Source organism: Laetiporus sulphureus (assembly GCF_001632365.1).
Source record: "Laetiporus sulphureus 93-53 unplaced genomic scaffold LAESUscaffold_15, whole genome shotgun sequence".
NCBI lineage: Eukaryota > Fungi > Basidiomycota > Agaricomycetes > Polyporales > Laetiporaceae > Laetiporus > Laetiporus sulphureus.
Window position 1 is genome coordinate 151,020 of NW_024468524.1, and position 24,003 is coordinate 175,022.

At 54.1% G+C, this 24,003-nt stretch overlaps 8 protein-coding genes across 8 annotated transcripts; 4 read left to right on the forward strand and 4 right to left on the reverse strand.

Moving 5' to 3' along the window:
• Positions 1–701: 701 nt before the first annotated feature.
• LAESUDRAFT_724878 (uncharacterized protein) lies at positions 702–4,169 on the forward strand. Its single transcript, XM_040908711.1, has 16 exons — positions 702–1,040; positions 1,094–1,438; positions 1,489–1,598; positions 1,670–1,824; positions 1,903–2,116; positions 2,165–2,196; positions 2,263–2,411; positions 2,463–2,555; positions 2,609–2,921; positions 2,991–3,188; positions 3,249–3,293; positions 3,351–3,445; positions 3,499–3,771; positions 3,831–3,851; positions 3,909–3,923; positions 3,980–4,169. Exons 1-16 carry the CDS (start codon positions 792–794, stop codon positions 4,019–4,021), a joined length of 2,349 nt encoding a protein of 782 aa, XP_040765150.1. The 5' UTR covers positions 702–791; the 3' UTR covers positions 4,022–4,169.
• A 317-nt stretch (positions 4,170–4,486) lies between these two features.
• On the forward strand, positions 4,487–8,142 carry LAESUDRAFT_677848 (P-loop containing nucleoside triphosphate hydrolase protein). The gene is made up of 8 exons (XM_040905671.1): positions 4,487–5,086; positions 5,257–6,259; positions 6,313–6,395; positions 6,450–6,652; positions 6,716–6,885; positions 6,941–7,139; positions 7,203–7,395; positions 7,466–8,142. Exons 1-8 carry the CDS (start codon positions 4,565–4,567, stop codon positions 7,718–7,720), a joined length of 2,628 nt encoding a protein of 875 aa, XP_040765151.1. The 5' UTR covers positions 4,487–4,564; the 3' UTR covers positions 7,721–8,142.
• On the reverse strand, positions 7,925–9,149 carry LAESUDRAFT_698709 (mitochondrial carrier protein; the record flags this gene model as incomplete). Its single annotated transcript, XM_040906353.1, has 3 exons — positions 7,925–8,865; positions 8,919–9,042; positions 9,112–9,149. 3 exons carry the CDS (start codon positions 9,147–9,149, stop codon positions 8,083–8,085), a joined length of 945 nt encoding a protein of 314 aa, XP_040765152.1. The 3' UTR covers positions 7,925–8,082.
• Positions 9,150–9,895: 746 nt separating this feature from the next.
• On the reverse strand, positions 9,896–10,220 carry LAESUDRAFT_724881 (uncharacterized protein). The gene has a single exon (XM_040908712.1). The coding sequence runs from the start codon at positions 10,207–10,209 to the stop codon at positions 9,922–9,924; it is 288 nt and encodes a 95-aa protein (XP_040765153.1). The 5' UTR covers positions 10,210–10,220; the 3' UTR covers positions 9,896–9,921.
• Positions 10,221–10,465: 245 nt separating this feature from the next.
• LAESUDRAFT_109616 (uncharacterized protein) lies at positions 10,466–11,561 on the forward strand. The gene is made up of 3 exons (XM_040901198.1): positions 10,466–10,809; positions 10,912–11,033; positions 11,090–11,561. Exons 1-3 carry the CDS (start codon positions 10,565–10,567, stop codon positions 11,497–11,499), a joined length of 777 nt encoding a protein of 258 aa, XP_040765154.1. The 5' UTR covers positions 10,466–10,564; the 3' UTR covers positions 11,500–11,561.
• Positions 11,562–12,668: 1,107 nt separating this feature from the next.
• LAESUDRAFT_713526 (uncharacterized protein) lies at positions 12,669–14,602 on the forward strand (the record flags this gene model as incomplete). Its single annotated transcript, XM_040906976.1, has 8 exons — positions 12,669–12,978; positions 13,026–13,088; positions 13,409–13,460; positions 13,651–13,680; positions 13,851–13,908; positions 14,053–14,213; positions 14,258–14,288; positions 14,504–14,602. The coding sequence occupies 8 exons, from the start codon at positions 12,669–12,671 to the stop codon at positions 14,600–14,602; spliced, it is 804 nt and encodes a 267-aa protein (XP_040765155.1).
• Positions 14,603–14,720: 118 nt separating this feature from the next.
• Positions 14,721–16,174, reverse strand: LAESUDRAFT_772685 (uncharacterized protein). The gene has a single exon (XM_040913802.1). It carries the CDS (start codon positions 16,006–16,008, stop codon positions 14,926–14,928), a length of 1,083 nt encoding a protein of 360 aa, XP_040765156.1. The 5' UTR covers positions 16,009–16,174; the 3' UTR covers positions 14,721–14,925.
• Positions 16,175–20,830: 4,656 nt separating this feature from the next.
• LAESUDRAFT_758427 (uncharacterized protein) lies at positions 20,831–22,455 on the reverse strand (the record flags this gene model as incomplete). The annotated part of the gene is made up of 2 exons (XM_040912445.1): positions 20,831–21,773; positions 21,830–22,455. The coding sequence occupies 2 exons, from the start codon at positions 22,453–22,455 to the stop codon at positions 20,831–20,833; spliced, it is 1,569 nt and encodes a 522-aa protein (XP_040765157.1).
• Between the last annotated feature and the right edge of the window lie 1,548 nt (positions 22,456–24,003).

Sequence of the window (24,003 nt, forward strand, 5' to 3'; positions counted from 1 at the left end):
TACCTTGTGACACAACGAGCTTCGTCGTCGGTCCGGCTCTCATGCTCGTTGTGTGGGCAGCTTCAGCGGAGGTTAGACTGAGACACAATTGAGATTGAGTTTCACAGAGGAAATTTATGCGTGTGCAAATTTTTCTGCCGCAGATGATAACGTTGGATGGTATGAGTTCAGAGCACTCACTCATTTTCTGAGTTGAACTCTAATGTGGTGAGTCGAAGTCAAGATCGTAGTACTGCTTACTCATCACTCAACGTTTCATGATGTACCGCTCTGGGTTTAGCTCAAAATGAACGGTTCATTGCATTGATGAGCTTCTGTATCTATGAATTTCTTCGTGATGGCAATTACATGCTCATGAGATTACCGAAAGACACTAATACTCTGCGATTGAGTGATGCTCATCCGATTGTCACTTGTCACCCCCGGCCGTCCTACATATTAGTTATTCTCGATGAGCCTTGCTTGGCCTGTGGCGGGTATTGCCGGCGGAGCCAGGATCGTAGATAATGTACTTAAATTTGTCTCGCTGGCAACAAATTTTCAACGGAGTCTGCATTGCGCACAGGGTGGATGACAACCAACGCACAGCAGAGTGATTTAGACGGACAACAAGAAATGAGTAGAGAGCGGGACGCAGTGCAGTGTGATGGTGGCGTGTGTGTCTTTCCCTCCGTCTGCTTAGTAAGCAAACCGTCGTGGTCTTTCACTCTCGTCTCTCCGTCAGCGTCTCATCCATAGACTGATCCTCCGGGATCTCTTCATTTTGACCTTGTGGACTTGAAGTATGCAACATGCCTGTTGAAGAGGCTCGTGAGACCCGCGACGATGCCAATGCGACCGCAGGAGACTTTCCGCCTCGCCGGAACCGAAGCTCTGTTCCATCATTCCTTTTTGTCAGCTTCCTGCTGTTCATGCTCACCAACAACCGGGGAGAGGAGATAGATGCTCGATTTCACTACCTCAAGGCACTGTCATCTCTGAACAATCAAGTGTCTAACTATTCGGCGTGGCTGAACGGTACTACTACCACCTTCGTCTTGGTTCGCCTCTCGCCTTGCGTACAAACCTAGATAACCTTTAACTCGATGTGCAGTATGAGCAGGACGGAGCCACAATACCTCTAGTGGACGCCTTCGTGTCTCTCGGAACTAGACCTGATCCTGAGACTGCTTCATACTATACCAATCTGACTGGGTTTTGGCATGGCGAAGTCCATCTGCATAATCTTACATCAACGGAAGCTGGGAATATCACCTTGCCTGCATGGAGCAAGCTGGCGGACGACTTTGTATCCCGCACCAATCTCACAGCGCTGCCTGAGCTATTGGGCTCGTGGGATTGGTCAACGTCGGAGAAGTTATCCATCAGCGTGGGCGACAAAGCAGTGTTATCTCCTGCGACTGGGAGCGCAGTCTCAGATGACATATCCGCGATTCATGTGCGTTGTAACAGATCGTTCAAACTTATTACGTGACAACATCTCTGCAGGGCAAGATTGAACTGACCAATCCAAACTCATCCGAGGAGCTGAGGCTAGACTTCGATGGGGTGCATTTCATATCCAATGGATCAATCTATGCCTTTGCGGAACCTTCTGGGCAAGTATCTGCTTCTTCTCTCTTAATGCTTCGGTCGCCGTTGGGATGATCGCTTATCTCAGGTGTTACAGGAAAGCTATCGATATTCGCATGGTACCGTCCCTGGTTCCTGTCTCTCTCCTGAATGAAACCGCCCATGTCGTTGAAACGGAGCTAATTGCGCGAGTGGCAAGGTTAAAAGAGAAGATAGAGGCAGGATCTATTGATCAAGACAACATAAGCAATGGTCAGTCGAGCAGACGTCCTGATGCCGTGCGCGAGACTCTCGCGCAGTGATGGTGAGAACGCTGACAAAGCTCAACAGAAGAAAACTCCATGAAGACGCGTTGTTCTTTCCAGCTTTATGCGCAGTTGGTACACAGCGAAGTACCTGAGCTTCGGATGAAGGAACTCGAGCGCGAGATTGAGAAGCCGACGGGCATATCAACTATCAAACCTCCTGAGCTTAGGCTTGATGGTGTCCTGATCAGCCAAGACTGTGGCATTGTGTACGAGATTAAGGATACGATTGGGTTGAAGTACGGTCATAATGCTCTACCGTCAGAATAGGACTGACTATGGAACAGATCTCCGCAGCTGTATCGGAAGATCACCACATGTAAGGGGCATTTGCAGGATTGATTGACTGTACGCTGACGAACATTCTCTACCTGTCATTTTCCAGATGCTGGTCTCGCGACTATCGTCTATATCTCACTCTTAGTTCTTCTCCAACGTGAGGTCGTACGAGCCAGTTCCACGGCGGTCCTTTCCCGCCTCTCTCGCTATGTCTTCCTCTCTCAAAGTCTCATCGATGCCATTTCATTTGTTGGGGTGAGGCATCTACGCTTGAGAAAGACGCATTCGAGGCTGAGCTGTTGATAGCATATAACATTGGCAATCCTTGCAGATGGCAGGCCTTCGCTTGCCGTTCTCGCACCAGCTGGGCTGGCGTGCATGTTATTCATCCAGGAAGCGGTATGTCGGTACCATCCCTTTTGGATTACTCGGGTGTTTGACCTTGCATGCAGCAATTCGCTGTATTGATCGGCCAGATACAAGCGCCAGAGGACGTCACGCCATCTCCTCCGCGTCCCTCTCCCAGCCCAAGCCCCGTTCCAGCGGCGACTGCTGTCCCCCCTGCTACCCCAATGTCGGATTCTCGAGCGGAAACTCCGACTCCTGATGTCACAGCAACGTACCCTCCCCCAGCTGCACAACCTGCAGCGCAAGCGCAAACCACTGCCGCTGTGCCATCGCCTACAGCTACTGTCACAGCTGAGCAGCCTTCATTCCTTCGCTTCCTTTGGCAGCACATTAGGTCGGATCCTTCGGCGAGACTCTGTCAGTCTGTTACTGGTTTCGTTTTGATTTTAGTCGCTGACAATGGCGCAAATTGCACTGATATTGTAGGGATGACCATATCACTCTTCCTGATATTCGTCTTCCGTATCGTCATCATTCTATCTTTGCCCCTGTTCTTCGTGGGCTCGTTGTACTCGTTCATCTGGATGGGGCAGATATACCGGTCAGCCAGAAGAGGTAGAAGCAGTGGTCTTTCCGCCGAATATCTGATTGGAGCGACGTTGTGCAGGTTGTACTTCGCACTTTGTGAGTGGCACATACATCTACGACTCGATTGCGTGAGCGTTGATTCAAATCTTGTCGAAGACTTCCTCGGTTGTCCGAACAATATATTGGATGTAGAACCTCGAAGTAAGTCCCACGACATATTTGCGAGCTGATGAATTCACCATTGCACTCACTGCTCAGAGTGGATCTACGCCGTCGCCGCGACTATGCTTTTCCAGATCCTTGTCATCTGGCTTCAGGATCATGTTGGCCCGACGTTCTTCCTGGGCAACCGTGTACGTCTACTTATTCTGCAGGATTCTGTGTGGTGACATATGTGGCTTTGCAGATGGTCGCGACCAAGATGTACGATTACCACCCACCTCTCCCGCTCCCTGACCCCGAGGCGCCAGAGCAGACGCTCGGCGACTGCGCCATCTGCATGGACGCCATCGAGATTGATCCAGCGCTGCGGAGACGCTCGAAGTCCAGCGATGGGAAGGAGAGAGGGGACCTGCTCGGATTGGCCACGGGTGCCCATCGTTCGGGTGGGATACTTGGAGCTGTGGGTGCGTCGGGCTCTGGGAGGAACTACAGCCTCGCGCCGTGTCATCATCTTTTCGTACGTGCCTCTGTATTCTTCAGAAGTGATGTGAGACTAACGCGAGCCTTGTGCATTAGCACACTGCTTGTCTTGAGAGGGTGAGTTGTATCCGTCCTTTGGGATTTTATACTCGTGCTGAATAGTACTTCATGCAGTGGTTGGCAATCAAGGTTTGTGGAGAGTCCCATTGCTCGAGCGCTCCGAAATGCTGACAAGCTGAGTACAGAATATCTGTCCTCAATGCCGGCGACCCCTGCCGCCACTATGATTCGTGGCAGAGCTGTATGATTAGGGATTCCGTTACATTATTTATGTTATAGAATCATGGAGCATAATCTGATTCTGCGAAGGCTCTCGAGATGATTCCTGGGCCGCTGCCGGAAGCTTGAGTCTTCAAAGGTTAAATTGTGATCGTTAGGCTGATTGCAATAATCAATTGCTGGTTATACTGGCAAACGGAGGCATTCCATCCCACATACTGTGATCAAATGGCGAAGGCCTGTTCGATCGTGGTTCAGGCCCAGATTCAGATTCTCCAGTGTTCTTTGGGAGTAATTGTATTCGACCGGGAACTTGGGGGCTAAATGGCGGTTATCGTAGGCGTGAAACGATGCCCGTGGGCCAAATTGCACATGCGCGCCGGACGCGACGAGGCGCGGTAATTATAATTTACTTGATCACGTGTGCGCGTCTTGTCGTGTCGCATGAAGCGCCGAGCATGTGTGCGGCCACCACGCGATTGTCTACGTGACACTTTGCTGGACTTGATCCTCTTGATCCGCACCACGACGAAACTTGGATAGTTTTCTTTATGGCTCGTGATAATACTCCTCAAACTCCCTTACGTCGCTCGAAACGTGGGCAACCATTGTTGTCTGAGGCCACAAATGATCTGAATCAGCTCGATGCACCTGCTGGGTCCTGCATTCATTCACGCCGAGCTCGCATGGAAGACTTGTGGGAGGAAGAGAGGGAAATCCTAGACTTGGAGTTGGACGCCGTTGAGACGCGTTTCTACATACAGTATTCCAGGAGAGAGGTGTTCGCCGTCAAGCGGGAGCCGCGCGTCTATGGGAGAAGCAGACGCACGAAACAAGACGAAGACAAGGAGAACTCGAAGAGGAATGAGTACGCTGTGAAGGATACGTTTAGCGTCGGTGACACGGTGCTTGTGGAGACAACCTCCAGAGAACCTAGTGTGGCTGTGATTGTCGCAATCTGGGAGATCCTCAGGAACGGAGAGCCCCAGGAGAAAGGATTGAGAGTCATGGTTCACTGGTTCAACAAGCCGAACGAGCTTCCGCCTATTCGTGCGCGTAGAGGACATGCCGAGGTCAGTCAAATTGTTATCCGAATCCCTTTCATAGTGGATCGTATCACTATTCTGAAGTTCGCATCGGTTGACGGGAACTCCAACAATGACATTTGTTAATCTCATTTCGTCGCACAGTTCCCGAACCTCTTGCCATTCCGTGTTGAACGTGCAACTGACGTGCGTGATAGAACGAAATATACTACTCCCTTGCATCACTCGCTACCATCCCACCATCAAACATCGTTTCCACTTGCATAGTCTCCTCCACTCAGTCCGGCTCTCCAGTACCGAAACGTCGCGGCCATCAGAACGCACAAAGAACTTACTACTGCGCTCATGCCGTCGATCCGCGAAGAGGCTTTTTCTACCAGTTCCACTGGGAGGAGTTCAGGCAGCAGGCCTTGTCTGCTGCTACGACAAGCACGAGCGTAGCCGATAGCACACAGCGGGAGTATCATCATGCATGGAATGTGATGGTCGATGAGGCTGGGCCTAGCTGGAGCAGAAGCCCGCGCAAGAGGGCGCGCACGCAGTCCATACCCATCGAGGGACAAGACGAAGAGGAGGAGCAGGTTGATACATTACTAGAAGGGGACGGTGCGTCGGAAGCTGGAGAGTCTTCTCTGGAGGTAATTGAAACATTAGCTGTGGAATCCGAATCAGAGGATGGCTCATCGGTGGCGGATGAGTACCATCCTCGAGAAGAGGATGATCACAGCGAAGAGGAAGGCGGAGAGGGCATTGATGAAGAAGAAGATGAGCCCGCAGACCTCCCGCAGACCCCGTCTCGCAAGCGCAAACGAACCGCGCCAGCACCTCGCACGCCTCGCAAACCCCGTACGCCCCGTACGCCAAAGACTCCTCGACGCACAACAGGGACTCCGCGTCGCTCACGCACGCAGCAGTTCACGTCTTCCCTCGCCCAGCCAACCCCGCATTCGAAAGCTGCATTGCGCAAGCGGAAGCGCGCTGCCCTCGCGGTCAGGCCTCCTCCTCTCACCGAGCCTGGGTTCAACCTGGAGCTCGACGCCCACCTCGGGCCAGTGGCGAGCCAGGATCCGTGGCTGCGCGCGATGCATGTGTTGCATGTTGCTGCCCGTCCGGAGGCCCTGCCATGCAGAGACGAAGAATATAACAGAATTCTGAGGGCCGTAGAACAGCTGCTGGAGGAGGGCAGCGGTGGTTGCATCTGTGGGTGGCTCGTCGCCGACGTCGAGTAAGCAAGCTGATATCTCTTGTGAAAGATATTTCCGGCGTGCCGGGGACAGGCAAGACAGCCACAGTGCATGCAATCGTGCGCCAGCTCAAGTGGCTAGCCGAGCAGAGCGTACGCTGATCCATCCCTCCATCGCTCACTGGTACTCAATGCTCCTGCTTACAGGAAGCCAACCCCTTCACGTACGTGGAGATTAACGGCTTGCGTATCCCCGAGCCTGCGGCTGCCTACGGCCTCCTCTGGGAGGCCGTCTCGGGGCACGACACCGCGCGTGAGGGACACATGAAGATCAGCTCAAACCAGGCTCTCAAGGCGCTCTCGCGCCATTTCAGTGCCGGCGAGCGGGCGGGGCCAGGGAGCCATGCATGGTCAGCGTCCCGTTCTCATTTTAGTTCTCTTGCTCATAGATTGTGCTGATTCTTTGCTTGCAGTGTGGTGCTGATGGATGAGCTGGACCAGCTGATGACGACGAAGCAGGACGTGGTGTATAACTTCTTCAACTGGCCGACGCTCGTCAGCTCGAAGCTCATTGTGCTTGCTGTTGCGAACACGATGGACCTGCCCGAGCGCGTCATGAGCGGGCGCGTTCGTAGCCGACTGGGTAAGGAAACATCGTTTCTTCGGCTTCCGTGAATGCTGATATCAGGCTGCGCCAGGGATGGTCCGCATCAACTTCCAGCCATACACGACGCCGCAGCTGGAGAAGATCGTACACGCGCGGCTGCAGAGCGCACGGGATGGCCTACCCGCAGACGCGAGAAACGTTGACGTCATCGCGCCAGATGGAATCAAGTTTGCGGCGATGAAGGTGTCCTCGATCAGCGGCGATGCACGGCGCGTGCTCGATATCTGCAGGTGCATCTCGGCTCTGCCTCTTGCTTCACGAGTTGGTGGCTGATGCTTTGTGTCTTTGTCTAGACGGACCGTTGAGCTCGTCCAATCGCGCAAACGACCGGCGCGTGCGGAGGACGTGCAGGCTGTCATCAAGGAGCTGCAGAACAGCCCGACGGCGGCATACGTGCGCGAGCTGAGCCTGCACGAGCGGCTCATGCTCGCCGCGCTGCTGCGCTGCGTGAAGCGCGAGGGTGTCGATGAGATCCGGTGGGGAGACGTGAGTTTCCCATTATTCCATACGCTCATACGCTCACTGATATCGGCAATGATCGCGTGGACGTACCCAGATCCAGCGCCAGCATCTCATCTACACCAACCTCCTCTCGGATCCCGCCGCTCTGAGATCCACGCGCCGACCTACACTCGGCGAGCTCCGCCTCGTCCTGGACAACTTGCTCGCCGCGCATGCATTGCTCGCGGAGGACGTGGGGAGGAGGGCGGAGGACGAGCGCCGGGTGGTGCTTAATCTCGAGCATGGTGAGGTGGAGCGCGTGCTGGGCGAGGTGGGCGGGCCTATGTGGAGGGATGCGTTGAGTGCGTAGTGCGGAGTGACAGTGTTGTGGTTGACGGTTTGCTTACTGGACGTGGAGGATTTTGTATATGTAGACTGATTCTCGATTGTTCTGCATTGTGTTCATATCACGCTCAATGTTTGCTGCAGACAGAACGGGAATGTCGTGTGCGCGCATTCTATAGCCATAACAGATATCGTATCGTAGACGTATCGAACAGAGGTATGTATGTGACGCATGTAGTAACGACAACTGTCAGCAACCGCGCGCGGACCCACTCCTTCTCCGTCGTTCCGTCCGGCGCACCACATAGACTTCTGCTGACGAGAGAACAAGATTAACAATTATGTATCTCGACGGAATTGGCAAAGTACTGACTTTAGAATGTCCGTTTACTTGCCACCGGTCGTGCCGAGACCCATAGCAGTCTTGAATGAGTCGTAGATCCACCATTGGAAGCCAGTGAGGGTACCAATCATGAGCACACGGGTGCCGAGACCCTTGGTGGCGAGGGAAACAAAGCCAACTTCAGAGGCGATCTGGCCGAGGCCCTTGCCCTTGTTGCTCGGCTTGCCCATCTGGGAGACGAGCGAGTCGGCGGGGTGGGAGACGACGGCGCAGACGACACCGGCGAGGTAGCCGGACGCGAAGGTGACGCTGAGCTGGGTCAGCTTGCTGTACGTCTCCTTGGGGGCGGTTAAGACGTGGCGGTAGAACTGCTGGACGATGTATTCGAAGAAGAAGAACTTGGCCATCGTGTACGGGATCTGGCGCGACCAGAGGGGGACGATGGAGCCGAAGGGGTAGCGCGTGTCGGCTTTGAGCCTGCTCATCTCGCGCAGCGCGGTGAACATGGGGACGGGGAAGGTGCCTGCGGGGCTCGTCTGGATCTTGACCTTGGTCATCTCGAGCGGGCAGAGCGCGATGTCGGCGAAGAACTCGGCGGACGCGGAGCCAGCGAGCCAGATCGCGCCCTTGTATTTGGCGGACGCCTCCTCGCCGGCGAGGTTCATGTATGCGTCTTTGAAGACCTCGTACAGGCCGTACTTGAACATGCCCTGGAGGGAGTAGCCGATGAACGTCGGCCCGACGCCCTTCCAGAGACCCTTGGTGCCCTCCTCGGCGGTGATGGTCTTGAGGCCGCTGACGAGACCGTTGAACTTGCCCGGGTTGACCTGCGGCGCGTCAGGCTGGTGATGAGGTTCGAAAGAGAGCTGCTCGGACACACCTGCATGTTACATTTGGTGACATCGAGAGGCGTGATGCCGGCGTGCGTCGTCCCGCAGGCGAGGATACCGCCGATCATGCACTTTGTGTAGTACGAGGTGTCGTGAGGGACGGGCCCGAGATACCTAGCGAGCGTCGCGCACGCCTTGGTTAGCGTCGCGCTCGAGCCTCATCGTTCGCCGTCTTTTGCTCACCGTGCGTCCCACTTTCCGGATGGTGCGAGGTGGGCCATGTCTATTACCAGTGTCTAGTGCGGCAGGTAGGATAGTCTAGAGCTCCGAGAGCGGAGGGGTGGAGGAGAGCGAGAGAGACGAGGCGGTGGACGAGGGAAACGCTGAGAGCGGTTGCGCTGGCCCGGTCAAAAACCGGCGCGCATTTTGCTCCGAGCCTGACCGAGCACGCCCTGCCGCCGACTCTTTTCTAGCGCTGGGAACGCAACGCATGTTGTCTGCGAAATAGACGAATACACGAGAGCAGGCCGTGGAGGAGTCGCAAGGAGAGATTTTCACCATCAATGCGGAAGTGTAGTACGATGTCACGGATCCCTCCTCTGGATCTCTACGAATGCATTCTAGATGTGTCCCATTTTATCATGCGCTCGACCATCCTGTGACCAGCTGTCGTATCAGATGTCTCGCCACGACATGGAGGGCGTATTCTATGGGACACTATATAACATCGTGGTCCCATGGACGTGCCATTGGCAATCGACTTTTCTGAAGTCCCACACCTTTCTGCAGCGTACTGGGCGCAGGATGCCCTCATCATGTCGGACGCTCTCCACGGTGAGCGGGTGTGGCCCTGCGGCGTCGAATTTAAAGTCGCATCTGGCGAGCGCTCCGGGGCGGTCATGTCGCGCTGAGACATATTTTGTCATGCTTAGTGAGAAACAGCTCACTCTGAATCATCTGAATGACGAGGAACTGTGCGTTCCAGTCAAGATCAGCTGTAAAAGGTTCAGAAATTCCGTGCTCATAGTCGATGAGACCAACAACCACTCACTGTCACCGCTGGGCCTGTAACCCGCACTTGACTTTGGTCCAAACTCCCCACACCATCCTGCCGACTGTCTGCCAAGCAGCCCAGTCGATTGCACCCTGAAGACAACCCCGGCGTTGAGACCTCCTGCGCTGCAGCTGGTTAAGAAGCCAGTCCTCATCGAATGCATCCCAATTCCCCGCAACGCTCAAGAGATTAGGATACAATGTGGGAAATAGGTCGTTTCGGAGCATGGCTCCTAGTGTTGCGGGGGCTAGGCCAGTAAGCCTGAGGGTGTTCACAAGGCTGTCCATCTCGGGCTGTGTGTGCTCGGTGTCGAGAAATAGTCGCGAGAGAGCGATGTATGCTTGCTTTTGCTGCGTGGGGAACGGCGAGGCCATCGTCGACCCGCCAAATGAAGAATTTACAGTCGCATCTGGCGAGCGCTCCGGGGCGGTCGTGTCCTCCTGAAATACGATTATGCTCCGAACTCGCAAAGCCTGCGCGCCCCTTTGCCGCTCTCGTCGTAAATCTCCCGCCACTTTCTGCCCGACGTACGACCTGCCGCGCTAGGCCGACCACGGTCCTGACTCATCCGGAGCTACACACGAGCGCGCGCATGAGCTGAGCAAATTCGCCATCATTCTCATCCCGAATCACCAACTCGCCATGTCTCCCGACGCACCGGTCCCGCCGCCCGCACCGCGCAACCCCTCGCGCCCGCACAAAGTCGCGGACCTGCCATCACGCACCGCGTTCGCTTTTGATCCCATCGAGGACGCGCTCGCCGCGTTTGTGCGGGGTGAGTTCGTCGTGGTCATGGACGATGAGGGCCGCGAGAATGAGGGCGACCTCCTCATCGCCGCGAGCGAGGTCAGCACTGAGAAGATGGCGTGGTTGATTCGGTATTCGAGGTGAGCGTCTCTCCTTCGTGTATATGCGTGCAGGTAGCCCACTCGCGGTGGATTCTGTTAAAAATGTTAAAACTAGTTGTGATTGACGGGCATCGAATGCAGTGGCTACGTATGCATCGCGCTCCCTGGCGAGCGGCTCGACGAGCTTGTCATCCCGATGATGGTGGCCGAGAATCAGGACCCGCACCGGACGGCGTACACGGTCACTATCGACTACAGAATCGGTACATCCTCCTTCACATCCACTCCGACGTATCCTAACTCATCATCCCTCTCACAGGCACGACCACCGGTATCTCCGCACATGACCGTGCCCTAACCGCCCGTGCGCTCGCCTCCCCCACCTCCAAACCGACCCAGTTCTCCCGCCCAGGACACATGGTCCCGCTCCGCGCGCGCCCAGGCGGCGTCCTCACGCGCCGAGGACACACCGAGGCTGGGGTGGACCTGTGCGAAGCGGCGGGTCTGCCCAGGGCGGCGGTGCTGTGCGAGATCGTGGAGGACGTGGACGAGGGTGGGGAGGGCGGGGCGGGGATGATGAGGAGGGATGGGTGTAGGTCGTTTGCGGACCGTTGGGGGCTGAAGATGATTAGCGTGGAGATGTTGGCTGAGTGGAGGAGGAAGGCTGGGGCTGGGATCAGGAAGGGTGTGGTTAATGGGGTGGCGAATGGTGATGCGGCGAAGTCATAGCGATGCTGGTAATACAAAATGCAGTCGCGGTATCTCTGTGTCAAGTGCGTGACTAGGCACTGTGAAGTTCGTGTTGATCATGAGCGGGGGCCGTGTTGGTTTGAAGATCGTTTAGAATGCATATCTACGGAAATCCACTCCCCTCATCATACTGCGGTCCATGTGTCTTGAGGCACACGCTCTCGCCGTGAGTGTTCTTCCAACGGTCTCGGTTGATCAATAGGCCAGTGCGTCTTCGATCGTTGTCCCTTGTTTCAAACCTTGATATTCGCAAAATGCCATCGAACTCGTCGTGTTTGACGTTTGTAATCTCACCCATAACAGCCGGTGGGATCTGTTGATCTGTGACAATTACGATCACTCTTCTGCCAAGGACCTATCATTAATTCACTCAGTTAATCCATATGTAGGGAAGCGTGCTCGTGGTGAGTACATCTATGCAGACACTCCCTTAGCGAGACGACTACTGAGGTTACAGAAGTTGCGTAGGCAGGACCTACGCGGAAAACGCTTCTCTGGTGCACCAGTGACGCATCCGGGCCTCGCCCGTAGATTTGATTTGCAACGACGATTTTGACTATGGCTTGGTTGGTGTTGATCTTGAAGAAGCACAGAGAGCTCGAGCCACCGGCGGTTTTGTTTCGGAACCGTGACAGAGACAAAGATTACGCACAGGCCCCCACGTCGGACAAAAAAACTAAATTACGAGGACAAAAAAGACACTGGCAGGGCCTCGAAGTCTACCGAAAGATAAGGACTTGATACGGGAGTGGCCAAAGCGAAACGGCAAAAGCTCGGCCAGAGACATCAAATGCAAGGTCAACGACACGGCTGCGTTGATGTCGACCCGTTGCCATAACCCAGAGGCACAGGATGCAGCCTCCCCCCGAGAGTACCAAAATATTGGCGCATTTAATGAAGCTGATCGTGCCACCGCCCAGCTGTCCATGCGCAGCTCGGGTGCCACTTTACTCGTTTGTCCAGAGTCCAGACTTGTTTTGTACCCTCGATCAACTTTCGGTCTTTTTTGCATCACCCCGTTTGGGCCACTCGCAATGCAGTGGCTCTGCTCCACCTCGTGTCGAGAACACAAAACAGCCTGAGGGCCTCGAAGTCTACCGAAAGATAAGGACTTGCTGTCCGAGTGGCCAAAGCGGGACGGTAAAAACATGGCCAGAGACATCAGATATAACGTCAATAATACGGCTGCATTGATGTCGACCCGTTCATTGCAGATACGCACGAAAACACATGGGCACAGGATGCAGCTTCTCTCCGAGAGTGCCAGCAAGCAGTCCGGAAATATTGGCGCGTTCAACGAAGCTGGTCGTGGCACCGCCCGGCTCTCCATGTGCGGCTCGATTGTCACTTTACTCGTCATTCAGACTCGTTTTGTGCCCTCGATCAATTTTCGGTCTTTTTTGCGTCACCAGGCTTGGGCCACTCGCGATGCAGTGGCTTTGCTCCACCTCGTGTCAGGTGCGTGTCAGGGCCATATCCCTTGATTTCGACATTGATGGCCAAAGCCGTAAATTTTGGCTACACCGCGATTTTACACCCTCAATGGCAACCAGACTTCTGCGAAAGATGTGAGCGCTGCACAATATTTGCAGGCAGGTAGATATTGAGAGTATCGCAGCTACGTCATTCAGGCCGACTGCGATACTGTCGGAAGGATTTCACTCAGTGTATGCTCATATATTTTGCGTAATGCATGGATCTCAGGCTCAGGACATGATCTCCCCCGGAAAGCGTTAGCACATCCTTGGCGTGTTCAACCAATTCTCTCGTGGCACACATCAGCCGTCTGCAACTCGGTGCCACTCGGCTGGTATACTATCAACCCAACGCCCTCGATCACCTAGTATTGTCGCCTTTTCGCCCCCGATCGATTTTGGTCTTTTTCTAGCCACCTTGTCTCTGCCCTCGGCAGCTGGAGCCTTCGCACCATACCGCATCGGGTAAGTGCCAGGGCCATATCGTTGCTGGTGGTGCTTGGCTCATGACCGCGATTTTTCGAAGTGGCCTGTGCGGAGTTTTGTCGTCGGAGCTTTGTTGCCGTACCGGAACATATATAAGCCCCCCTTCTCTGGCTCCTCCCCCAGCCGTTCCTACCCCGCTCACAACTACCTCCTCTGTGCCTGCTTATAGGTCGGTCGGAAGTCCGTGCTGCTGTACTCGGTGCGTCCCTTCCTCCTGCCCTTTTGCTCTGCGCTTTCGATATCCTTGGACTTGTGTACGCAAAGACAGGACGGTTCGAGACGTTGCTGTCTCTACTTACACAATCATAGGCCTGTTCCTTCTTAGCAAGGCAGCAACCGCGCTAATCCCAACTGAATGTGTATGCTTAGATACCGCACGTCGTCCGTCCGAACTGTGGACACTTCAGAAGCCATTCCGATTGACCACGTACGTCACGTTGGACCGTCATTACATGCAGCTGTATTGCGCTGCCGCTGCCGTCGAAGTCGTCCTTGCCTCGCTCATCTTATATTCAATGACGACTCGAGATGCGTATGAACGACTGGAGCTCATGTTTGATTTATGCTGTAGGATAACATCTGCCGTCTGGGGGTGCCGAGTCGACTCGCAATTTCTCCTCGAGCCTGCGGAGGTTCGAGAAAGTTCTTGCGGTGGCTTAGCAATCGCATACACAGAGGATTCCTCGCTGTTCTTGCTCTGACCCAGGCCATGATCCCAGACAATTTCAAGTGGTACGTCCATTGGTAGCAACGTGAAGATGACTTCTTTGCTGCAGGCGTCCTGTTAGGTGTGCGCCTACTGGATGTGTGCGTCCATCTTTCCAAGTCGACATCTTCGGCTTCCCACAGAATCGAATCGCGTTGAAAAGGTGGCATACGTACTCCTCGGGATAGTATGCCACGGAAAATCTCCTCAATCGAGGTAGGTTGATGTCGTTCCGTTGCATGGCACGGTCATGCCACGGAATGTCATCGCCCTCTTCGTGCTTGATGAGGGTCACGACTTTCAACGATGCTTTCAGGTCATCGAGCCTCTCCAGGAGGTCTTTGATCGGCAAACATGCTGGCTGCTTTCTCTCCAAATGGGTTTGGCCACCGTGATCAAGCGTCGAGCGCGCTAACTCTATCCGACTCTGTGTTGTCCCAATGCAGGAGCTGAACAGGTGAGAATGTTGTTTGTTCATACAAATAATGATATATGTGTCGCTAATGTGTATGCGTAATACAAAGATCTACAGAGCCTGTCGAAGTTGTGCAGTCCCTAATAACCTAGAAGTTTGCACCGGTACGCCCAAATGTAAGTATTGTACATCTATGCAAAGTATACTGTGTATGTCGTTAATGTATAGCTGTTATACAGATATCTATAATGCCAACAGGTCTTTCTAGAGTTCATGATCACGCGACACAGGGAGCCGACCACCGCCAGCGCCATGAATGTCCATCAACTTGATAGTGTAGGAGTCCGAGACGCCATGCTTAGTGAGTCTTCTTTCCCAGTCCTTGTGCGCTCTGACTTCGATGCCCTTGATGTTGGTGACGAAGATGCAGGGTGGTCTGGGCCATCGTATTTGATGAACTCCTTCCTCCCATTCCTGCGCACCACTACCTCGACGTCTTTGAACTTCCGTATCCAAAGACAATCGAGCAATACGCCATTTGGAGGTGCCGAATCGACACGCAGTTCCACCTCGAGCGTGTGGAGGTTCGGGAGATTCCTTATGATTGCCTCGGCAATAGCATAGGCAGAGGATTCCTCGCCGCTCTTGCTCTGACTGAGCCCGTGATCCCATGCAACCTCAAGCGATACGTCCAATGATTTGAACGTGAAGACGACTTCGTTGCTGCCATGTTCTCGTCCAGTATATGCATACTGGATGTGCGCGCCCTTCGTGCGATGGGCGAGGTCGTGGAGAGATGGGCATGTGCTGTCAAAAATTTTGACAGAGACACCTTTGCGTGCGGCAAAGCGCAGCGACACCTTCGGCTTCCCACTGAACCGAATCGCGTTGAAAAGGTGGCATACGTACTCCTCGGGATAGTATGCCACGGACAATCTCCTCAACCGAGGTAGGTTGATGTCGTTCCGTTGCATGACACGGTCATGCCACGGAATGTCATCGCCCTCTTCGTGCCTGATGAGCGTCACGACTTCCAACGTTGATTGTAGGTCGTCTATCCTCTGCAGAAGGTCTTTGAATGGCACCCCTGCCGGGTGTCTGCTCTCCCAATGGGTTTGGCCACCATGATCAAGCGCCGAGCGCGCGAACTCTACGCGACTTTGTGTCTGTGGAGTCTCGCGCGCCATCGTATCGTCCTTCCTAGTCCTGAACATCTCCGAAGCCACTCTGGGTGACCGTGTCCTTGTGGCAAATATGCGAAGACTCGAGAGAGGTGCGGACGGCTGGGGCTTCGAGTGCGGATGGCTTGGGCTCACTGGGGCAGGGAAGGAGCTAAGTGGCCACAGTCTTTGGGAGGATGGGAGAGGGCAGAACAGCAGGAGATTGCGAACGAGGTGCGGATGCATGGTGCTGCTGGCTGCTGAAATACGCGTTCTGAAAATGAAATTGTGTTTGGGCCACGAAGAAAGTTGAGTGTTGTGGCCGCGTTGAGACGCCCTTCAATACGCGAATGTATAGTCAGTGGCCAACTTGCAGTGCACACGTCGTCCGCGGCGCCTCGCAGATGGTGACGATCATTTGTGGCCCCAGTGGATATGCTTTCATGCTCACTGGCGTTGCTCATCCACTCGGACAAGAATCTGCACAGAAACGTTCATGCCAGTAGTCTTGCAGCTTTTCCAACAGTTCTGGAGAAGTTTGTTACGGATTTTTATCCACAGAGCCAGCAAAAAGTATCCTCACCTCGTTCATCCAAGACAAGAAGGGAATATCAAAGACATCGACACTGGCCATGAATTGGTGGGCATTCACACAGGTGGCTCATGGTGGCAGGAAAACCGGCGGAGACTTTCCATATCAGGCTTTAGCAACGCCATACGAGGAAAGGCTGCGCAGAGGCCACAGAGACAGACAAAGCTGTCAATACCATGGCCGTGACAGCGAAGTGATGCGGTGTGGTGCAAGGGCCTCGGCCTTCAGGTGGCCCAAGCACTGTGGCAGGAATAAGACAATAAGATGCAGGTTCAATGGCCACTCCAAGTTTAGCAAGTAAAGTGCGCTTCCAGTGGGACTGTAAACACGAAGAAAGCATCGTTTTCAGGTTGACTGGACTTGCTAATAGTAGTGTGAATCTTGCTGATCATCCTCTGCTGAGGTCTTGTGCTCCAATTGAAGCCTATAAGCATAAATTTAAGTCTTCAGCAACACAGAGCCATGTAATCCAGAATTTTACTGCGGTAACAAGGCCAAAAGTTCGCGTCTACACGTACCATCGCGTGAGACCAAGTATGCGCGATTCAACCTGTTTAGTCACGTGACCGTTCCTCCGGCGCTACATGCTAGCCATGATATTTTCAAACCAACTCAGTGAAATGAAGGAACAACTAGCTAGTTCTCAAACTTCTCTGGGATGACTACATTGAACAGCAACATATGCTACTACAAGTCTGTCTTGTTCATGTTGCATGATATGTATCAAGTACATCATGACGGCGATGCGCCGAGCAGTGCCATGTCCATCCGAAAGAGATCTGTGGGGCGTCAAGCTTTTTGGAAAGCTGGAGAGGTATGTCGCCGAGATCCATTAATTTTAAACCAAAAACTAGGACCATGCTGCAACAACCACGCATCCAGCTGGGCATCCTACCACCCTGTTTTTGGAGTATGTTGACAACCTCGGTATCCGGCGCGAACAGAGGGCAAACTACTGAACATTCCTCCGTTGAGTCTCCATGGATTTATTATCTCTCATCTTGCTCTCAATGGTGTGTCAATGCATGCACCCAACTGACAGGATGAAAACGCTTCGATATGTGGCCACTTGCACAGTGATGCTGTGCCGCTCGTAACGTGTGTCCTCTTCTTTCCGCAGTTCTCTTACCATTCCTTACGTGGGGGCCTATGGTCTAACCTATTGCCTCTCTCGAACATTCCGCAGCTATTCTAGTTTGCCTTTTCTGCTCGATGCCAGCTATACTCTCAATTCATGTCATCTTTCCCGATGAAATGCATCCGTTGCTGGGGAACACCGTCGAAGCAAGATTTATGGCAAGGATTTGCTGAAAGTCATGCTATTTTCTAGTGGATGCACATGCTCTCAGCTCGAACCCTATACTCGTGGATGCTGGAATTTGTCTCCAATTCTGCCGTGAATTCCATAATCACCCCACGATCTCGAGCTAACGTTTCTAGCGCTTCATGCACGTGAGGTTATTTGTGACAGCGTCCTAAGTTTCGATGCCTGATTTCTCAAGTATGTTCTGTCCAAGTTCAGCAACGTCAATGGGTTACGCATCGTATATTGCCACTGGATTCTGAGCAGAATGACCACATGGAGCATACCTTTGGGCACTTTCTGGCAGACGCAAGTGTTAACGGCTTCATACTTCTTCGAATTCATATTATATTGACGGACACTATATTTTGGAGACCATACTGTGAACACAATCATTGAACAAGATTATCTGAACTACGGCAAACTCATTGACTCGGCGTCACAAACACGGCATGGACCGCCGATTATTCTTATCAACTTCGGTGAGAAAGGATTTGAGTCTCGTAAAAAGCTCGTTTCTGGGATTTCATAAGGTGAATGCATCAATCCGCGGGACACTGTGGTCGAATCCCCACCACCTTTACGGTCGATGATCATGTTCATCAGTCATTGCATTCGTCTCATATACTCATATCATCACTTAAAACTGGTTGGCTATTCACTTGCACCTCGAGATTCGGTACTCAGCTGCTATTCGACACCAGCGGATTTCAGTCAACGGGGGACTTTGAGCTTATAAGTATGATCAGTCCAAAGTTTGACGTGATATTTTCTGTAAATATAATGAGCCCGGACATCCACAGAGGTTTCAAGGGTATTCATCCTAGCGAAAACGAGCACGCATAGTCATACATGGACTCACTCTGATGACAGTGCCGCGGTAAGTAAGTCGAAGACATTGCATAGTCACTACCACCTTCATCTGGCTGTGACATTATTCCTTGGCTAGTGTCGAGATCAACTAATATCCATTCCAGATCCGTGTTTGGCTCTGGTCCTCCAAGGCAGCTCGGCGGAAGGAGAGATCAAATTTATGGTCGATGGGACGATGGTTAGCATGATGGAGTCGATGGAGTCTGTGGTACGACGCTTACTACGGTGGCGTGAGACTCTTTCACCGAGAACTAGACCTCGGTCCCTGCACGAAATACATACAAATCGTGCTGCCACCATCTACTTGGAAAGTACTGAATTGACATCAGTTGAACACAAATCTTGCCATCCACCCGTCAGCGCCCGCCTCCTTGCAATTGACATATCACTCTCAGGCAAGACCGCCTGGCTGGACAGCCCAGCTTCTCAGGGCTTGCTTCTAATCATGACAAGCACCTATGCAGCCCGACGCCAATATAAAAGACCTCTCTTGCACTGCACCGCACACAGGGCGGCAGAGCGACCGAGACTGCACAGCATGTCGTGAACGGTTGAGTTGCGGTGCGGTGCGTTGCCATCTTGCGTCGATGCTGATACAGTGATACTTCCGAGCCCTGGACGGCGTGGAAGTTGAGGTACGGGCTCTCACCACTAGTTCGAGCGTTCGCCTTCTCGTGTTATGCATCATGGCCAGCCCAGTCGTCTGAGATACGGGCGAAATCAGACATCAGATATCAGACACTCCCAAGACGTCCCACCCCCTGGCTTCCGACTTCGTGATGGTCTCTAGTAGCGCTGTTGTACGTCGTCCTCGGAAGCACAAGAACCATCCTCCCAACAAGCTCATAAGTAGATCCCTATCTCCATAGACCTCGTACGACGCGCCACGAGACGGGTCTCTCACAGGAATGAAAAGAGGGGACGTGGCCATGTGGTGTTCTTCCTGCTCCGCTTCCCAGCCTCAGGGTTCAGGTTGCGACGTGGCCCGCCGGGATGGGGAGGGGGGAGGGTTCGAAGGCAGCTGAAACACGATTGCGAGGAAATGAGAAGCAGGGTAGCTTCTGGCGTTTTGCGTGGTGCAGGGAGTCTCATGGACGCTGATCAGAGCCAAGACGAAGGACGGTGGTGCAAGTGCACGTCGTGACAGCAACGCTTTGAGAAGATTCACTCGTGTCTTGATGATTTCTTACGCATACATGCGATGTATCAAGCTCAGGCTCATATAGCATTGCAGTCTGGTCAATATCAGCGCGATATCAGTATCAACATCATCAACATCTGTGACACTTCAGTTTCGGGAAGAGCGGCTAATTCTGTCCAAGGCAAGGGGTCGAACTCGGGGTAGGCCGTCTTCTCTTCTCAGAGCTCTGATGCACAGCCGAGCAGACGTGCAAGTATTGAATCAAGAACAAGAGCCACGCATGCGAGGAACAAGGTATGGGAAAACCATCGGCGCTGTTTCAGTCCACTTTCTCATGTGGCCTCGAGACCGTGAGACCCGCCGAGAAAGGCAGCTTAGCTGCCCAAACAAGCAACTCTCCCCTGCCACTCCGGCCACTCATCTCACTGCGCGCGGGCAATGGTTCGAGTTTACATTTGATACATTGTCTGTGTGGCCAGCGGTACACACAAGAGCGAGTATCTGTATGTAGGTACAGGAGCGATGCGCAGAGAGGGAGTGGTTAGCGCACAGTATGGTGCGCGTGCTACTTATAGGCGAGCAGTATCGATAGCGAGCCCAGGGAGTAAATTAAATAGGTGTTGGGAACGGCACAACGAATGGATAGCTAGATGACAGATAAGACGTGTGATGATGCATTACGAAGATCAAGAGAGCATGAGAGCTGTCGATGAGCAATGACGATGAAACATGAAATGTGAAATGAAATGTGGGAAGCAACGAAGAGACTAGTGTGCATTAAAGAGTTCACCAAGTGTTCCCGAAATGGAAAAAATTCTGTTTGTGTAAAGCATAGGGTAGGTGCGAAGGCCAGCGATGGCGACATCGCCGCCGAGCGGATAAGTTCAAGAGGAATAGTGGTTACGTAGATCATGCAACAGCGCCCAGACGGAGACCCGGGACGACGATAGAAGGCGATGGCAGAACGATATGGACATGAACGGCAGGCCAGAATGCAACGTAACGGAAGTAGATTAGTGGCCGCCGTATCAAACTTGTAAGGTCGCATAGCGATGAGCGTTGACATTGAGCGCGCGCAGTGAGGGCGTCGTGTTTGAACGCAGTGGTTGCGTGTGCCCTCAAGCGGCAGCGAAAGACTGGCATAGCGCCCCGCGCACAGCTATGAGGAGATCTCGACGAAGCTCCTCCAGCCTCTCGATGAGCGGTCGTCATCTCTCAGATCGATGAAGTTCGCCAGCGGCTGCAAGAACGACTCCAGCGTGCCCCTCCGGCTCCTCTTCGGAAGCGTCGAGCTCGAACCCGTCACCGCGCCCGGCGAACGCGACGTCCCGCTGAGCCACTTGCCAGACTCGTCCTTCATGTTATCGGGAATCAGCACTGCGGGGCGCTTTGAGGGCGATAGCGACAATGGGATGACGACGTCTTCCTCCTCCTGGAGCACCTCCAACAGTCGCGCTTGCACGTCGGCCTGATCGCGATCGTCCTCCTGCTCTGGCTCCTGTTCTGCCTCGGGCTCGCACTCGTCCTCGTCGTCGCTCATGCTCATGAAGTTCCGCGAAGGCGCCTTCGCCCGTGTCCGGCCCTCGAGCACCGCCAGCGCGGCGGAGCGATTGCGTAAACGCGTGTTGACGGAGGCTACAGAGCGGAAGGATGGTGATGCCCTGAGCCCGATGGCCGCAGGGGCAGACGCGATTGAGGGTGCGGGTGATGACTCTGGTGAATATGCGAGGGGCAAACTCGCGGGTGCGGTTGGTGAGGAGGGCGAGAAGAAGGAGTAGGAATGATCAGGCTGGAAATTTGGCGGCATGGAGAGCGGCATGTGGAGGAGCGACGGTGCCGAGTGCGAAGCGTGGTGCGACAGAGAGATGGGGCTCGTCGTTGATGATGGGGAGGCAGAGAGGACAGTAGAGAGCGTTAGAGTGGAATTGGATGTACGCCGCCGTCGTGAGGTGGGCACTGTTGGAGGGTCAGGCAAGCGAACGGATGGAGCAGGCTTTGGAGAAGGGAGACGGAGAGTCTCGCGAGAGGATCGGCGGAGTTTAGAGGGTGCAGGGCTCGGAGGGCTCGCGAGGCCGAAGTGAGAGTATGTGAAGTCCTCTCCTCTGCATGAATGGGTTCTGTCAGGATGGGTCACATAGAACACATAGTCACAACGTACATTGTCTTCAAGGCTCCCGTCGGCGAGTTGGGCTCAGAATGCCCAAGGTACGTCGTAGCCCGCGTCGTGACGGTGTCCTTCCGACGCAGGCTCATCGAGCGCATGGACTGGCACTCGGCGAGATCCAGGGACAGGAACGAGCGGCCCCCGTCCGTCTGGCGCCGGTGCGGCATGAGAGTGAGGAACATGGCATTGTCCGCGGCAAGGTCGATGTCGGAGCGCACGACCGCGTAGAAGCTGGTGATTGCGGTGTCCACGGCGAGAGGCAGGCTGTCGTGGTGCTCCCGCTTGAAATGGCGGCGGCGCCAGGACAGGCGAGAGGAGGAGGGAGACGCGGGGGCACGGTCCGAGTCGTGCTCGGGGGTGGTGCGGCCGGAGAGGAGGCCGGACGTAAAGAGGGGCGAGTACTGTGCAAAGGCGGAAGTGTCCATGCCTGCAGTCGCAATCGTCGTCGTCGGGGAGGGAAGGAGGAAGGAGATACGGGGAACTTGAGGCGGGGAGGTGAGGCTATTATACAAGTCGCATATCTTGTTATACGACGGCCCTGAATTTTTCCACGTCTGACCGCGCCACTGCCTAGTGATCTCCCTCCCCCGCCGGGCCCGCTTCCTTGGCGCGGCGCCCATCTTCCCGTCACGCCCCCGTCACGCCATGTTCCATATCCGGCGGACACCTTCCCCGTTGCACAGACGACGACGTGTCTTGTCTCCGCACGAATCCTTCTCAACATCCTGATCTTCATCGTCGCCAGCTTCTCGTGTTTATGAGCCTTCAAAGCTTTATGAATCGCATTAACGCCCTTGTTTGTTGCTTCTCTTTCCAATAGGAGGAACCCGGCCGACCGCGCTGGACTAAAGTGCAAAACGCCACTGATGACTCGGCGCCACAGGGCCGATTTTGATGGTCCATTTGTCGACGGCTCGCATCTTCTAAACCATCCCGACGCGGCGCCGGTGCGACTGCCACACCGAGAATCACGACGTGTAGAATGTTTGCACGGCTCCGCCTCTTGTCCGCACCAGCATAGGCGATAAGGGCCCAAGTGCAGCCGGCTGCAGTGCTCGTCACGGGGATACGCCTCTTCGCGCATCGAGAACAATAGACTTTTCGCACTCCCAGGCCGACATCGGCCCAGTGGCGGCGCCACCGCATCGTCTGACCGTCAGCAGACACCGAGCTGGCCTACTGTTAGGATGGGAAGGCGCATACGCATATCCTTGCTGACGTCCCGCCGAAGCGCCTGCGTGTGTCACCCTCGGCCACAGGTGAAACGTTAATAACGACCTCTATAGTCTAGTAAGCCACCGGCTTCTTCGTGACCTCACGGAGCAAATGCACCCAAAGCCCCGCCGGGAGGAGTCGCGATGCGGTCCTCGTCTTGCGAAATGTGGGCATCATGCGCGTCCGGGACTCTGGGTGCCGTCAGTGTAGTGCTGTGGTGCGTCCATCTTCGTAACATGATGCCCACGTCTTTGTGCGGTTCAGGACGTGATCCGACGCAAATTCTCAGCAAATGTTGTTAACAAAGATCAACAGATTCTACGCAAATCATCCATATATTAGATCTGTGAGGTTCTCAGCCATCTGACTGTGGGCGCAGCATACATGCTTGTCTCATTAGAAATGACAGCCTCGTTCATTGATGAAACGTGCATGGAACCCCCTTTAAGCCTGTGGTCTACTGAGCTGGCGTCGTCATTATGCCGTTAGCCACTGTGCACTTACCCTCCGAAGGGTAGCCATCAAATTGCACCTAATACATGCTATAACTTCATGGGCATTCAATATATCAATCGTAGAATACGGGATCTTCGCGCCAATGATCAGCGCAGCGCATTTTGATTCCGCCATCACCTTCCCGATCCGTCCGCTTTCCTGTCCAAAAAGGCAACTCATACGCGCATCGGTGATCCCGTAGCGCGTGACTGCGTGACCCGCCGGCACAGCCCCAGCGCCTATCAATCTGACGGCCGAGGAGGATGAAACCTTCGCTAAATTGCCAAAAAAATTGCGAACGGAGAATTTCTGCGATAGGATGACGGCAACGATTACGAGCAATTCTCAAACGTTGCCAGCCCTCGCTTAGCCTCGGTGGCAGCCTTGGGGATTTCATTTGGTTGCCATCGGTGGGACACTTGGTCCGAGCATGGCGGAGAGCGCGGTTCCAGGCTCTG

Excerpts from the sequence above, each read along its gene's own strand:
- LAESUDRAFT_724878 (XM_040908711.1), top strand. The coding sequence starts at position 792 with ATGCCTGTTGAAGAGGCTCGTGAGACCCGCGACGATGCCAATGCGACC. Across the intron at positions 2,197-2,262 it reads GTATCGGAAGATCACCACAT|ATGCTGGTCTCGCGACTATC; the intron begins GTAAGGGGCATT and ends GTCATTTTCCAG. Across the intron at positions 3,294-3,350 it reads ATTGGATGTAGAACCTCGAA|AGTGGATCTACGCCGTCGCC; the intron begins GTAAGTCCCACG and ends CTCACTGCTCAG.
- LAESUDRAFT_677848 (XM_040905671.1), top strand. The coding sequence starts at position 4,565 with ATGGCTCGTGATAATACTCCTCAAACTCCCTTACGTCGCTCGAAACGT. Across the intron at positions 7,140-7,202 it reads CGCGTGCTCGATATCTGCAG|ACGGACCGTTGAGCTCGTCC; the intron begins GTGCATCTCGGC and ends GTCTTTGTCTAG. Across the intron at positions 7,396-7,465 it reads ATGAGATCCGGTGGGGAGAC|ATCCAGCGCCAGCATCTCAT; the intron begins GTGAGTTTCCCA and ends GGACGTACCCAG.
- LAESUDRAFT_724881 (XM_040908712.1), bottom strand. The coding sequence starts at position 10,209 with ATGGACAGCCTTGTGAACACCCTCAGGCTTACTGGCCTAGCCCCCGCA.
- LAESUDRAFT_109616 (XM_040901198.1), top strand. The coding sequence starts at position 10,565 with ATGTCTCCCGACGCACCGGTCCCGCCGCCCGCACCGCGCAACCCCTCG. Across the intron at positions 10,810-10,911 it reads TGGTTGATTCGGTATTCGAG|TGGCTACGTATGCATCGCGC; the intron begins GTGAGCGTCTCT and ends CATCGAATGCAG. Across the intron at positions 11,034-11,089 it reads CACTATCGACTACAGAATCG|GCACGACCACCGGTATCTCC; the intron begins GTACATCCTCCT and ends TCCCTCTCACAG.
- LAESUDRAFT_772685 (XM_040913802.1), bottom strand. The coding sequence starts at position 16,008 with ATGCATCCGCACCTCGTTCGCAATCTCCTGCTGTTCTGCCCTCTCCCA.